General features: G+C 39.6%; 1 protein-coding gene across 1 annotated transcript in view; it reads left to right on the top strand.

Moving 5' to 3' along the window:
• LOC140377171 (zeta-sarcoglycan-like) overlaps positions 1-15,854 on the top strand; it is a 352,061-nt gene that overhangs the window by 280,762 nt on the left and 55,445 nt on the right. The window contains exons 5-6 of the mRNA XM_072462496.1: positions 5,644-5,766; positions 7,951-8,023. Of these exons, the coding sequence (XP_072318597.1) occupies positions 5,644-5,766; positions 7,951-8,023 (196 nt within the window). The remainder of the gene's footprint in view (positions 1-5,643; positions 5,767-7,950; positions 8,024-15,854) is intronic.

Here is a 15,854-nt window from a genome sequence, read left to right as displayed (position 1 = left end):
AGGCCATTATGATATTTCTCCCACATAAACGCAAAGTAAATTGAATAGTCATATAAACTGTTTTGCATGATTTGTTACCATGAAGTCTAAATCTAGAAGAAAGATCTTTAAAATCGTTCAAAGGAAGAAATCTACTATTTAAAACAGCCATCAATAACGGGCATGACATGTAGGTCACAAAGACAAAGAGCAAGCTGATCGCCACCATTTATTTACATTTATTCATTTAGAAATTGCAGGAATAGGCCTATACAGCCAGAATCGCTGATTTTGATTATAATTTACACCGCACGCTAATAATAACTAAAATAGGCTTGAGGAGCATAGAAAAAATGTTGCTTGTCATGATAAAAGGTGCAGTCTATGTATGTGGGAATGCAGAGATGATATAATAGTAATTGCTTTACTAAACCATTATTCATATAAAAAAAGGTTTGCTAATCCATTATTTATTTGTCAAAAATAAATATTCATCACCAAATAAATACTTTAGCGGCGGTGAGGGTCCTGGAAAGTGAAATTGCACACTGCCTATTCCACTGTTTACTGTAGATTCTGTAAGATTAGACATGTCTTGGTTACTAAAATATTATACCTAATCAAGTAATGTTTCAAGTAATGTTTCAAAGAAAGTAAAGATATACCTTTACTCTTTTCTTTACAATTGATAAAGTATTGTTGTTGTATTGGTTACGTAAAATGTTACCATTTTCCTGTTCTTCTTATTACCAAGTTGTTACAAGTGTGATAGTCTTAACATGACAGAGTGAAGCTGCTGTGAACTCTGACTGTGTCCACACTAATGTGAATACAAACACAATGCACTCATTTGATTCACCACATGAAGAGTTTATTCTCACTAAGCTTAAACTATAAAAATAGAGCGCTCATCTTGAGTTTGAGCAGCAATAGGTCTTATCAGAAATCCAAGTCTGTGTTCCTGTTCCTGCTGCTGATGCATGAATATGGACTCAGTCTTTCACCTCCTGCAGACAGTGTGCAACAGTGTCAACAAATAACTATTACCGTACTCGGCTATATCAAACTGGTACATTTTAATCATTTGTATTGTTTTATTTTGATGTTATATTCGGCCCGCGACCCAGAATGAGTTTGACACAGCTGATCTAAGCACTGCGTAGAATGTTTCAACCTTGGAATTACAAACGTTTGTGTCTTTGTGCATAGAAGATTAGCCTAGCCCCCTGCTACAACTGTATACGCATTATTTTACACACCAATTATTGCCGTCTCCCGTTGTCTAGAGAGAAGGGAGGACATGCAGTAAATTGTCAGTCGGGATTCAAACTCACTCTGCGGCGGCAGGCTGCACATGGAGCCTGGCATATGTGCAGCCGCCTTAACCACTCGACCACCGGCCAGCACTTTTACACACCTAATGTGCTGAAAGCTACAAAGTGTTACGTTAGCTGAAGAATGCAGTAAAACTTAATAAAATATAACTTTCTAGGATTTATATTTATTTTTTTGTCCGGATTTATCTGACTATGCAATAAACAAAACCAGGTTACACAATAATACTGCACTGGATACTTCTAAGGCCTTTTTTACTTTTCGAAGGCAACTTTTCTATATTCCTGGCCTCAGCTCTTCTCATCTCTCCTGCGTCTCGCTTTGACTGCAGAGATCATGTTGATGAATGTAGATGACAAATGACAGTCATTTATCTGCTGCTCGGGCTCCTTCTCTCCTCCCTCACCATATTAATGACTGTAATCATCTCTAAATAAATAATTGGTGTGCCCCACTGCATGAAATGTACCCTCCCACCTGTGGCAAAGTGGAGTATAATCTGCAAGGCTGTGCACTTTTCTTATGTCTTCTCACTGTATCTTGCAACGCCATTTTTCCTGAAGTTTGGGTCATTTATCTTGGCGTTTGGAGGTGTGTCGTGCCTGTAGCGTTCTTTGACTGGTGCGAACACGTCAAACAAAGAAGTGGCCTGAGCTTTGCAGCCCGTTGCATCATGGGAGAGAAGCGTGCTGTTTACTTTGAAAGCCTTCTGAGTAATACGCCTGCATTCTCCTCTGCCTTTCTTGAAAGTTACAGTCAAGAAGTGAAAAAACAAAACAAGCTCTGCTCTTAGCAACTGAGCGTGAACACTGCTAAAGCCATTCATTCTGTGGGTAATTTATGTTATCTGAATGTGGCATACGAGCGGTGAGGCGCCCGCTGAAGACACTTTCTGATACACATTTTAAAAGACCCACAACGCCACCTGGACATTAATGGGCCCAGGACCATATTAAAAACATTAAAGGCGCACAGGTTCATTCACATCGATTAAAAAGGAGGCCACTCAGTTAAGTTACATTGATTTATTATATATATATATATATATAAATATATATATATAAATATATATATATATATATATATATATATATATATATATATATATATATATATATATATATATACTTTCTGTAACGGCTCGTGAACGCGCACCCTTGACGGGTGATGGCTGACCGCACCCTTGACGGGTGATGGCTGACCGCATCATAGCCGGCTACGACACATCGGACCCCAGCTTCTCAAGATGTGCCAGCCACCAAAGCGACGCACAATGAGCGCAATGAAGCGACGGGGCTAAGCCACACGGCGGCACTAAAACAATACACGCATTAAGCAATAGACTAAGATGGTTAGTTTTATCAACGGAGTGAATACTACCTGGAGCGGGGACAGGGCGTACACAGGACCGGAAATGCACGAGCCGCAGTGAGAGAGAGAAGAAGACGAGGCGCTTTTATACGCTCTCGCGCAACCTACTGGATGGTGAATTTTGGCACAACCCTAAACTGCCACATGAAGGTGTTTTGAGGAGAACTTTCCAGGACAGCACACATTCATGCTAAATGGGATTTGTATAAAAAAAATAGAAATAAGGTAATTAAATGTCCAAAAAGCAGTCAAATTAAAACGGGTGCTCAATTGTCTATTCGGGTATAAATTGTAGCCAAATATATACAAACATATATGTGTGAATATGTGTATTCCCAAAGACAAGAAAAACCAAGGCACTCTGTTAACTTAAAAAAATAAAAATAAAAAGCCTTTATTGTTGCATAGCTTTAAGCTTAAAAAGCACGTTTCAGCCCTGCGTGGGCTTCCTCGGGGTGCAAACAGCTAATGGACTTTTGTTCATTAACATTGGATAATCTCAGGAAATCTCCTTTCACTGAAAATAATTTAAAAGTAATAATATTAATCAGCAGCAGCAGTAGCAGCAGCAGCACGAGAGACTTAATAATACTGAGTTATCACCACAACTCCTAAACTCCTAATTCTATCACATTTGCATATTTTTAACCCAAACAGGTTGTGAACTGGACCTTTTGAAATGTTCGCTCTTGGAATATTGTTTTAATTGCAATCTAAAAATGAGCACGCACATTTAAAATCCTTTCAGAATATAAATACATTAAATACAGTCAAGTTCCATAGTTTAAGAGCAATACAGCGTTTTTCTCTCATGATTCAGTTGAGCATTTGAGTCTGCCATCAGTAAAAAAACACCACATCAACCTTTCCCTTCTGAGCGCTGCAGAAGCTAAAACTATTGAGGACTAAACGGCCCCACAGAGCGAGAGAGGCAAAGCAGATCCTGTCAGTGAACGATTATTAAAATCAGTGAATCAATTAACACGTCGGCTTAATGAGGAGCACCGCTGTTTTTGGTGACGGGGAATTGACTTTGGCTCCAGTTGATAGAAGGCAATCACAGGTAAATGATTAAACAAAACGTAACCCGAGTTAGACTAGACATAAACTCTGGAACTGACATGGCAGTTTAAGCTTTCAGAAGCGATCAGCAGGTCATTAAACTCTTTGTGTTTTTGACAGGAAATGCAAAGTGAATTTCACGTCACATTTAGTCCTTTTAACTCTGTCCAAAAGGTGCTGATGCAAAATCAATCATCAATCCATCTGCAATTAACGTAGAGCTGACACAAAGGCAAAAGGGGCAGAGCTTTATATTTGGAGAAGAAAGATCTGCTGTGACCATTTGACTTTGAAACACTTTTTACTTTGAGTCAAATGCAAGCGCTCAAGTTTATGTTGATTTGACTGTGTATTGGTTACCAACCTGAAAACGTTTACCATATTTTCCGGACTATAAGTCGCACCTTTTTTCATAGTTTTGGCCCAGGGTGCAACTTATACTTATATACGTATACTCCGGAGCAACTTATTTGTGATATTATTTGTTATTTTCACACTTGCAACCGCATTTCATACTCCAGTGCAACTCATATATGTTTTTTTTTTCTTCTTTTATTATGCATTTTTTGCCTGGTGCGACTTATACTCCGGAAAATACGGTAAATGTCTGAACTTCGACTCGAGGCATGACACTGACACGAAACAAAAGAAAACAAGTATTGCACTTGACTTTTAAAGCCTTTTTACCGTCTCTTTGTGGATAATGGACCTTCTCTGGTGGCGTGTCCTCCTCCCGCTTTTGCTCACGCCGTGCAGATGACGTACGTATGTTTGTCCGACATATGACAGAGTTAATCTCAGGTCTAATCCCAGCCACTCTTTCTCCATTTCTCTAGTGCGCTCCTTCAACCAGACTTCTGGGCTCAATGGCAGAGTTTCCCCACAAACAGCCACTCCAAAGCAGAGAGAAGGAGACACACTTCAGGCCTCTTCGGGAAGAGACGGTCTGAAGCACTTCTCCCCGTGCGGAGGAGCGAGCGGGCCAGAGAGAGAGGATTAAGACAACGATAGGAAGGGATAAAGACAATGAGATCCAGATGAGAGTAAAGACTTAATCCCAGACCGAAGGCGGCTAATAACGTGAGATTATGAGTGACGGGCCTCTCCGGGACAATTACTGACACGGGAAAAGGCTCACCCTCTGTGCACCCGGGGGTAATGTAATGGTTAGTTTGAATCAGTGGTTCCCAGAGAGACGACGCGAAGGCCAGTCATTGTGACCAGCCAAAGGCCATGTTTACGCTGCAGGGAGTTGTGTGGCCCAATCTGACATTTGGAGTGAGGGTTTGAAAAGTTATATTTGACATTTTGAAGACTGTATTTCAAATATGCATTCAGTTTCAGAATTATGTTTAGCATGAGCTGCTTTGCTGCTTCTTGTGAGGTGTAAGGATGAACGAATGTCTTTGATTTGATTTGTTTCATGCCGTTGTTGACCATAATGATTTAAAGAGAATATTATGCACCAACAATAAAGGACTGGACCGAAATCATAATGGACAAACGGAAAATGGAAAAAATCACGTATGGACTGAACTTGGAAATGGACAAATTCGACATAAACTGGACGAAATGGGACTCACATTATGGATCAGGTGCTCTAACCTAGTTTATTTCATTTGGTTGCATTATTCTAAAAATGGTCATCTCAAACAATACACACTTTGTATTTTCTCTGCTTCCGCCCACTCCGCACTTTCTTTTCTTTTCTTTTTTCCTCTCTCTTTTTCATTATTCATTTATTTATTTATTTTTTCTCTTCTTCTTTCTCTTTTTTGCCAATGTTACTGGACTGTATCTTTATTTACACACAAGTTTTGATTGGTCTGTGTTTATTCTTTCAATAAAAAATAAATAAAATAAAATAAACAGAATATTATGTTTTCTTTTTCCCAGGGTCCGAGATGGTGGAAGCGCAGTGTCAGAGGTTTGAGGTGCGGAGCGCTGATGGAGAGACAGTGCTGTTCTCTGCGGATGAAGAGGAGATCACCATCGGCACTGAGAAGCTACGAGTCACAGGTAAATACAATGTACACGGAGAAGCTTCAACGATGAATATCTGTGGACGTAGGAGGGCTTCATGACATATTAAAACACACAATATTGAACTGCTCCTTTCTTTTCTGTGCATTTAAGACCACTTTTCAGACTGTGATAATAAAAGAAAGGTTGAGAGAAAAGAGTATCAAGGAATGGGTGTAGCTCTTTTCTTGCCTCGTCCATGGTTAAACTGTAAATGCTGCGTCATTGAAGTACAGAGATGTACGCTGTGCCGTTAGCTGCGGTGCTGAGTGTGCAGCCCGTGCAGTGTGCAGCCCGTGCAGTGTGCAGCCTGTGCAGCACAGACTCAGCTGGAGCCTGGACCAGAGCTCATCCCAAACATCTGCTCTGAGCCCGGGCTCCACACAAAGAGAAGTGGAGCACATACTTCAGGGCTGCACCATGAAACCTTTTGTGGCTTAGAATAAAACTAAATGTAAATCAATGTGTTTAAAATGTGTTACATTTACTAGAACGTGTGTAACGTCTGCAGTGTGCGCTGGACTCAGCAGAAGTAAGAGTAATGATCACAGGTTGTCATAATATGGCCAAAAAAAAAACTTTGATTAATGATTATACTGCATGTACAGATGGGTGCTAATGTTTGATTTAATATGTTAAAAAATATGTTTAATATGTTAAAACATTTATCATATTAAAATATTTACAAAAAATGACATGTGTCTGTTAAAGACATATTGTGTGTTTTATTGTTAATATGTTAGTAGGTAATATGTTTAATTATTATATTTTATATATAATTATTTTAAATAATGTTCATTGTAACGACTTAATAATAGAAACAGGTCCATTTACAAAACTGCAGAAAAGTAAACTATGAATGTACTTAACCCAGTGATAAGGAATATTTCAAAGTTTTCTGACTTGTATTCTCTCTATCTCTCTCTCTCTCTCTCTCTCTCTCCTCTCTCTCTCTCTCTCTCTCACTTCTCCCTCTCTCACCTTTATCTCTCTCTCTCTCTCTCTCCTCTCTCTCTCTCTCTCTCTCTCTCTCACTTCTCCCTCTCTCACCTTTATCTCTCTCTCTCTCTCACTTCTCCCTCTCACCTTTATATATCTCTCTCTCTCTCACTTCTCCCTCTCTCACCTTTATCTCTCTCTCTCTCTCACACTTCTCCCTCTCTCACCTTTATCTCTCTCTCTCTCTCACTTCTCCCTCTCACCTTTATATATCTCTCTCTCTCTCTCACTTCTCCCTCTCTCACCTTTATATATCTCTCTCTCTCTCTCACTTCTCCCTCTCTCACCTTTATCTCTCTCTCTCTCTAACACTTCTCCCTCTCTCACCTTTATCTCTCTCTCTCTCTCACTTCTCCCTCTCACCTTTATATATCTCTCTCTCTCTCACTTCTCCCTCTCTCACCTTTATCTCTCTCTCTCTCACTTCTCCCTCTCTCACCTTTATATATCTCTCTCTCTCTCTCACCTCTCCCTCTCTCACCTTTATCTCTCTCTCTCTCTCTCTCTCACACTTCTCCCTCTCTCACCTTTATCTCTCTCTCTCCTCTCTCTATCACTTCTCCCTCTCTCACCTTTATCTCTCTCTCTCTCTCTCTCTCACCTCTCCCTCTCTTACTTTTATCTCTCTCTCTCTCTCACTTCTCCCTCTCTCACCTTTATATATCTCTCTCTCTCTCTCTCACTTCTCCCTCTCTCACCTTTATCTCTCTCTCTCCTCTCTCTCTCTCTCTCTCTCTCTCTCTCACCTCTCCCTCTCTCACCTTTATCTCTCTCTCTCTCTCTCACACTTCTCCCTCTCTCACCTTTATCTCTCTCTCTCCTCTCTCTCTCACTTCTCCCTCTCTCACCTTTATCTCTCTCTCTCTCTCTCTCACCTCTCCCTCTCTTACTTTTATCTCTCTCTCTCTCTCACCTCTCCCTCTCTCACCTTTATCTCTCTCTCTCTCTCTCTCTCCTCTCTCTCTCTCACCTCTCCCTCTCTTACTTTTATCTCTCTCTCTCTCTCACCTCTCCCTCTCTCACCTTTATCTCTCTCTCTCTCTCCTCTCTCTCTCTCACCTCCCCCTCTCTCACCTCTCTCCTCTCTCTCTCTCCTCTCTCTCTCTCTCTCTCTCTCTCACCTCTCTCCTCTCTCTCTCTCTCTCTCTCACCTCTCTCCTCTCTCTCTCTCTCTCTCTATAGGGAATGAAGGTGTTGTGTTTAGCCATTCTGTGGAAACGTCCCATGTACGAGCCGAACCCTTCCAAGATCTAAAGTAAGTACTGTACTTTGTGAATATCTGTAAAGTAGGTTTTTGCACTCGGGCATGTGCTGTCTGGCACATTGGTTCACTTTACAAGCTGTTGTGAATATTGTAGCCTTGTTAGAATATTGATGTTTTCATAAATAATAGCTTTGGAAACAGAACCGCAGAAAAACATTTCAGGTTGAAACTTGTAAGTAAAAAGGTTGAAGTGGCAGAGTGTGGGCATCATGTGTTGTAGAGTCATTTGCGGGTTGTTAAAAGCAGTGTACTGGTGATTGGCAGTGCTGGGAGGCCTCCGGGATCTGAGGTCAGACGTCGACAAGAACAGCCCTCCTTTGGCACCTGCTCTTGGGAAGTTGGAGCACGGATTAAACAGGAGATTTTCACTGGCATCTGAACTCCAGGTTCAAATACACATTCATCATCTGTTTTTTTGGCAAATACAATTCAGGACAATTGAGAAGAACATGATTGTCTGTCATCTGCTTGTTTCTGTGAAGACAGGTCCACACTATTGTATAAAACGTATCTATCTCCATGGATACAAGTAGATAAAGCTATTTAAATATGTGTAATGTCATATTGTGGAACCTTACAGGAAAAGCAATGATAAAGTTGTTCTATCTTATCTTATATTTAAGACTATACCTCAGAACCTTATCTTAAAATCAGTCAAAAGAAAATAAAAAACGTCTTTATTACAGTCATTTGTCTGTTGTAGTTATAAACTCAAAATGCACTGCTGACATATGGAAAACTATATTGTAAACCCTCCCATTTAATTATTGTGCAGTTCTTGGGTTTCATGTTGACATTTTATTTCTCTTAAATATCAGAGGAAATGAACATTTTAATTGTGCCCAACATGTCAATATTAGCTAATCAATGTGTAATGAAAGGACTTAGTCTCACCTAATGTCGCTTCAGCACCACTCTCAGCCTGTTCCCTCATTTTCTGATTAATATTGACACAAAGAGCCATTAATTGTGTTTATTTTCCCACACTGAGTTGCTTGCAAATGTGACATTTTGCTTGCTCAGTTGGGTATATAATTAAGATTTTTAGCAAGAAATCAGAACAACATTGGATATTTATGCCTTCATGTATAATTGCATTTAATCTGCTATTTTAACAATGCGACTTTCGCTTCTTTTAAAAAAAAAAAGTGTTATCCCAAAAGCTTTATATGAGAGGATAGACATAATTAGAAAATGCTTATTTTTATTTTAAGTAAAATAAGATATTCTATACTTGTTCCATTGACTATCTTATTTAAAATATACTCAAAACAAGATAAATATGACTTTTTTCAAGCACTTATTAACAAAACATGGTAATTTTTCCAGTGCATTCACAAACATCTTTAGTCCTGTAACTGATTCACAATAATACAGTTGACCAAATGTACTTTTCCTCTAGGTCTTCACTACAATTCATTTCTCTTCACCTCCAAACACCTTCTTAATCATTTTTTTCATTCAAATTCAACTGTGTGGCTTTGGTCTGGGCCGTCACATTTAGTCTGGCACTTATCCTCGGCTCCTCTCGTCCTAATGCCCTCTTCTAGTGCCGATATGAAAAGCAGAATGTTATGCAGTGAAGGTAAATGGGACATGTAATGACAGGGCTGAAGTCCATTAAACCTAATGATCTATCTTACACTTCAACACCGAGCGGTAAGAAGGAAACAGGCTACGTATGATTCAATTACACTTTACTGTTACTTTTTGCACTTTGATGATGGCCGAGGAAATATAACTTGGAAACAACGGAGCGCATTTCCATGGGCTATGGTACGGTTCTCTTCTTTGCTCATATACACTTACTCAGAGTATGATAGAGCCAATAGAAGGAAGGTATATGACATGTGTCTGCATTCGCACAGCAGAATCTATCTGAAAAGCATTACGATAACACAATCTAATAATTATAGAAGTCTAATCATTTGATCTTATCGCCCACTTTTACCCCGTCTTCTCCATCGCTGTTTGACTTGAAGAAGAAGGTCATCAATAGTTAGAGCTGTGATTAATCAAGTGCAGTAACTGTACTGTTTCTCTCCAAAGGGTTTAGAAACTCCCCAGGTCCCAAATCATGGTGTGATTGACAGGTCGCTGTTGCAGGGCCTGTGCCAATAAATGCATGTTCTCTACTGAACTGTGAACTTTACTCACACTACCAGCAAGTATCAAGGTCAGAGGCAAATTTTACCCAATATCCTTCATTTTTATATATTTTCTACAGAGGCAATCAAGGTTTTGTCGTATTTAAAGCTAAACTAAAAAACTGCAGGTCATGGCTAAATGAGAAGAACTACAGTGGGTGGTGTTGGGGGCGTGTCCAAATGCTACTTGGCTTTAACCTAATGTTGTGTAAACATCTCCTCGTACATTCTGTCGAACTGGGGCACATCGCTTTTATATTTACATGTTTTAACATTACTATTGTTGACCTGCATTCCTGCCCTCACACAGCTGCAATATCATGTTTTGTGTCCGCCCCGTTTAGTCAGTGTCCCTTTCAGGATCTCAAATGCTTCAGTAAACGTCTATGTTCACAATTGTATATATTGTATTGTATTTTCCGGTGTATAAGTTGCATTTTTTGGGAAATATATTTGATAAAAGAACAGGGTGAATAGGTGTGCGTATGCTAACGTAACACCTTCAGCTACATGACGCACAGACAGAACTGTGGTAAGTGTCTGGTATGTTAACGTAACATATTAACAGTTATTGAGATAACTATAGCATAAAGAACAAGCTAACATGTTTACCAAAGCATCAGTATTACCCCAAATCACTAAATCCATTGAATTCTTCTTCCTCGGTGTCACTTCTAAACAACTCCACAAACTCTGGAGGTAGAGGAAGTGCAGATTCTTCTTCTGCGTCGCTTAGAGCCTAGAGCCTCTTGTGGTTGTCATGTGAAAATAATCAACATGTGAAATGCGGTTGCCAGTGTGAAAATAATGAATAATATCACATAAAAGTCGCTCTGGAGTATTAGTCGCCATATAAGCCGGCTAAAACTATGAAAAAATGTGCGACTTAAAGTCCGGAAAATACTGGAACCATAGAAAAAACAGTGTGGGGTAAAAAGGTTTTGTTCAGTATTTTGTGTTAAAATGTCCTAATCCTAACCCTTGTGTTGATTTTATTTTCATTTTACTTTATTTTCTCATTTTAACTACTTTACTTGAGGATGAAGTCACGTTTAAGCCATAATTGCATTTACATGCACTAATGCACACTCACACTCACACTCACACTCACACTCACACTCACACTCACACTCACACTCACACTCACACTCACACTCACACTCACACTCACACTCACACTCACACTCACACTCACACTCACACTCACACTCACACTCACACTCACACTCACACTCACACTCACACTCACACTCACACTCACACTCACACTCACACTCACACTCACACTCACACACACACTCACACTCACACTCACACTCACACTCACACTCACACTCACACACACACTCACACACACACTCACACACACACACACACACACACACACACACACACACACACACACACACACACACACACACACTCACACACACACACACACACACACACACACACACACACACACACACACACACACTGTATTTGTGTGTTTCAGAGGAATTGTGCTTGATCACCAGATGCAGCACCATCACAGAGTTTTGCTCATGTTTAAGTGATACACACTCAACTTGTGGACATAGGTCTCCTTCAATAAGCTCCAAGGCCTATTTTTGAAACCTTGTGTCAATGAGCCTCGAGACAGAAGCGCACGTTCAGAGCGTGTAATGACTTTGCAGATGCTGGATCTTGTAATCAGCAAAGAGAAAAGCGCCTGGCTTTTCCTGCAGATCGCGCACAGCTTCACCTTCCAGCGACTTGCCCTTTACAACCATGGATATGAGCAAAAAAAAGTAGAAAACAAAGTTGTTCAAACAAGAATATAAAGTCGTTAAAACATTAAATTTATTGTTACAACATAAAAATGTTATATGTTATATTCAAATTCTAACGTGATAATGTTAAAAAAGCATGAGGGGAAAATATTACGCCACACTGAGAGTTCTACATTTCCATAAAACAGGAATATACTAGTCCCAAAAATGTCAATAACAAACCCTTTTAACTGTGGTATTGTAGCAGAGAAGTGGGTTATTCCAGTGGTACAGAAACAAAACACTCTCCACCACCATGGCGCCGTGCATATTTGCTGTTTGCACTTTCAAAGCTGCAGCTGTGATAACCAGTATAAGCCGCGCACTTACTGACTTCAGGTGTTTTCTTCTCTTTCCTCAAACTGTTTTGCCTCTTACGAGTGCATGAGCAGCAGCTGCGGGACAGACACAAAGACACTCCACTGTAAAAGTGCTGTGGCTGGCATCTTTTAAAGTATTATGTGCTCTGACAGTGAGTGACTAAAGAGCAGCGGAGAAAGAGGTTAGGATCGACAATGTGCAAGCTGCCAACCACAACATGCAGACAGAATGGAAAGAGCGGAAGGAGTTGAGAGAAAGTTTGGCACGAGGATGCAGTGCTAATGAAAGCAGGTTGTGCCTGTTGTGAAGGGAACCTAAATGTTTAACAATAGAAGCAGGTATGGTTCTCAGATAGTGCAGCACAGAGATAACACGGCTGCTTTTCATCGGTGCAAGATGGAGCTGAAACAGCACTTTAGTTCAAAACAACAAAACAGCAAGAACTAAAGCTACACTACAGCTTGTGTTGGGATTTCAAGAACGGGCAAAGGAAGGAGTGTTGATGTACAAAAAATACACAAAATTACAAAGAATAGAATATACCACAGGTCTATTGTGGGCCACTTCTCTATAGATTCTAAGTTTGCCTGGACTCTAACTGGAAGATCTCCTGTAGTTCAGAATAAAACACTACTTCCATTGAGGTATCGCAATAGAGGCAAGTCATAAATAAAAGTGAACACGCATAAGGATGAAGGTATTATTACTCTGGTTCAAACTGAGAGCAGATTGCCTGGAGATAACTTCATTCCCAGTCTCCTTAAGGCCTGGGTAATTTCACGAGTGCATGGCCCTTATTACATAATTAATTACCACTACATGAGTACTTATTATGATATAATAAAATTGACTGTAATAGAATGTTCACAGCCTCAAACATCCATTTAGGTCTAATAGTGTGCATGGAAAATAGCTGGTGCCTCGCGGTGTAACTCCACAAGGAAAATGATTGGACAACACACACATTTAAATCCTCTGTAATGGCATTACTGTAGCAGCAGATATAATTATGCATCTGTATTATAGATCATACCCATTGTACCAAACGCGGTGCTCCCTTTTTATTAGATAGAGGTTGTCCCCATTGTTTTACCAACTGCTATGGCTGCAATACGTTCATGTAATCTACAGACAAGCAATCCAATCAGGGAACAGTCATTAGATAATGCAAGAAACAAGGACGAGCAGCCGCTTTAAAACAAAGGGCTGTATGTCTTTAGTAGTTACTTTTAATTCATCGCTGACCAAACTGTGTATTAGTGGACTAATTTGTTTATTTAGATGATAAGTATTCATATGGGACAACCACAAAAAGGAGAAGACACGGAGAGTTAGCTGAAGATTTGGGAATTCATTATTAGTTTAATCCTTTTTACATATAAATACACTGTTTCCTGTATAAATAGTTGTTTTTCCATGATCTCCCATAGTCTTAGTCTTATGAGTGCAGTTTGGGTCAGATACCTATATACTTAATACCAGGGATGGAAAGTAACTCATTACAAATATAATACATCATTGTAATTGAGTCATTTGTTAAAGTAATTGTACTTTCTTTGTATGTACTTGCACTGAGTACAGCATCAGTTCCAATTGTTCCTATTCACGTCTGTCTCACTTCTGTATCTGCCACACATTCTTTTAGTCGACTAATTGATTGACAGGGCTTATATTTAGTCGACCAAGGGTTTTTTTTGTCGGCTAAAATCATATGCCCTGTGTGACACCTCATTTAATTTATCCCAAATGTGTACATCTACAAACCTATCTATAGCTATAAACACGGCCTCATTTTGATACTGTAGTTTCCCTTATTGTCTTTACATGGTCTGGTTTGGGCTTAATGTGCCAATTAAAAACACTGCTGGTAAACGTTTGTTTCAATTCATTATGTTTTTATTAGAAAGTATACGTCACAAAACAGCTGCAACTTCATTTTAGTTTTTCAGTTGGACAAATCAATCATTAATTAGACTAAAATGCTGACGGTAGCCAGTGGACTATTGGTTACTTAAGGTGGAGAGAGCAGCGCAGTCAATCCCCCTGTTCCGGACTGACCCGCTCTGAGCCTATCGCCAGGTCCCGGGGTCATGAGAAGCCTCCCCAGACGCAGGGCATGGACAACAGGGAGAGGGATCTGTCCTTTGTAGTCCTTTCCTTCTGACTGGACACTCTATACGTCAAAGAGTTCAGCAGTACAACTTAAAGTGCTGTCTTAGTGTGGGGCATGGGAAAGGGTTTTTCTGTCACAAAGAGGCTGCGCAGTTATGGGATTGAAATGCGGTTGAGTTTAACGATGACTGATGCACGTTAATATATAAAGATATTTGTGGGCTTGCGATGTTGTGTTAGTGATCATATATAAAATTACATTTGGGATGTCAAGATTATTGAGTTTATGGATAATCAAGAACTAAATAAATAATATTCAGGAAAATCGTTGGCAGTAACAATGAGTCGATCCTTCAAAACTCCTACGTGTAAAGTACTTTTTTATGCGGCTGCTTATGGGACAGGATCATTACTTTTTTGTTCAGAAAGTTGGATTTCATAAAGCTATTGACAAATGGTAATTAATTAGACTTGAGAAAGAAAGCAAAGGAAAGATTTCCAAAGAAACGAAAGATGTCAAAGTGCCAACAATCGGGAATAATTGCGATATTTCTACTCACATTCATGGTAACTCTAAAAATCGTGACATCCCTAATAAAAATATATTTAATAAAGTACTAAACTGATCGGTGAAATATAAAACTTTTACAATTCATGCCAGTCCATGGGCAACGATTCTTGTTGTGCGTTGCAACTATAGACTGATTTACCAGTTTTCTTATTTCAACAACAATGTAACTTTTTAAGGTCATTGACACCACATTTAGAAGCAATGCACTTAGATGTGTTTGTTTTATCCCCCATTAACTAATGGATAATAGGTTTGTTTACTGTGCTAAACATTGGCATTTGCTTTGTGAGAGTAAATGTATCTAAAACATGTTGTGAAAGCTCAATATGACAAGCACACTAATAATACTTAATGGCTGTAGAAACTCGGGCTGGGTCCAATTCCATCCAATTATGCACTGTAAAATTTTACGAGTCCTTGAAGTAAAGAAGGTCTAAATTATTCACTGTTTTCTCTTTCCCCTTTAACCGCGCATCCATCAGAACTTTATTCTGTCTCACGAAACTGGGGTCAGGACTCATTTCAATTAGTACGTATACACGTGTTGGGATACAGAAAAAGTGCAATAAAAACAGTCCTCATTATGCTGACCTATGATTTGGAGTCATAGGTTCAAGCGTAATCTTGGCTATTGTGTTTAATTGACTTTAAAATCCTGAAATGCTTTTTAAGAACTACAAAGAGATCTGAATCAGGGTCACTTCCGACTCAAGTTTCAAAGGTGTGACAGGGCAGAGTTGATTTTCCTGTGGGCTACAAGATGGAGCCCCGGTGTAGGATGGTGTATGAACGTTACCTAATTAGCTCATGAACAGTGAGTGAGCCTGCCCCCAGCTGTTTTTTTTTATTAAAAAGCCGAG

Source organism: Eucyclogobius newberryi, unplaced genomic scaffold, assembly GCF_026437365.1.
Source record: "Eucyclogobius newberryi isolate DKJ021-1_F unplaced genomic scaffold, fEucNew1.0.hap1 SCAF_4, whole genome shotgun sequence".
Classification (NCBI taxonomy): Eukaryota; Metazoa; Chordata; class Actinopteri; order Gobiiformes; family Gobiidae; genus Eucyclogobius; species Eucyclogobius newberryi.
Note: the sequence above shows the minus strand (reverse complement) of the source record. Positions and strands in the feature narration are given on the sequence as shown.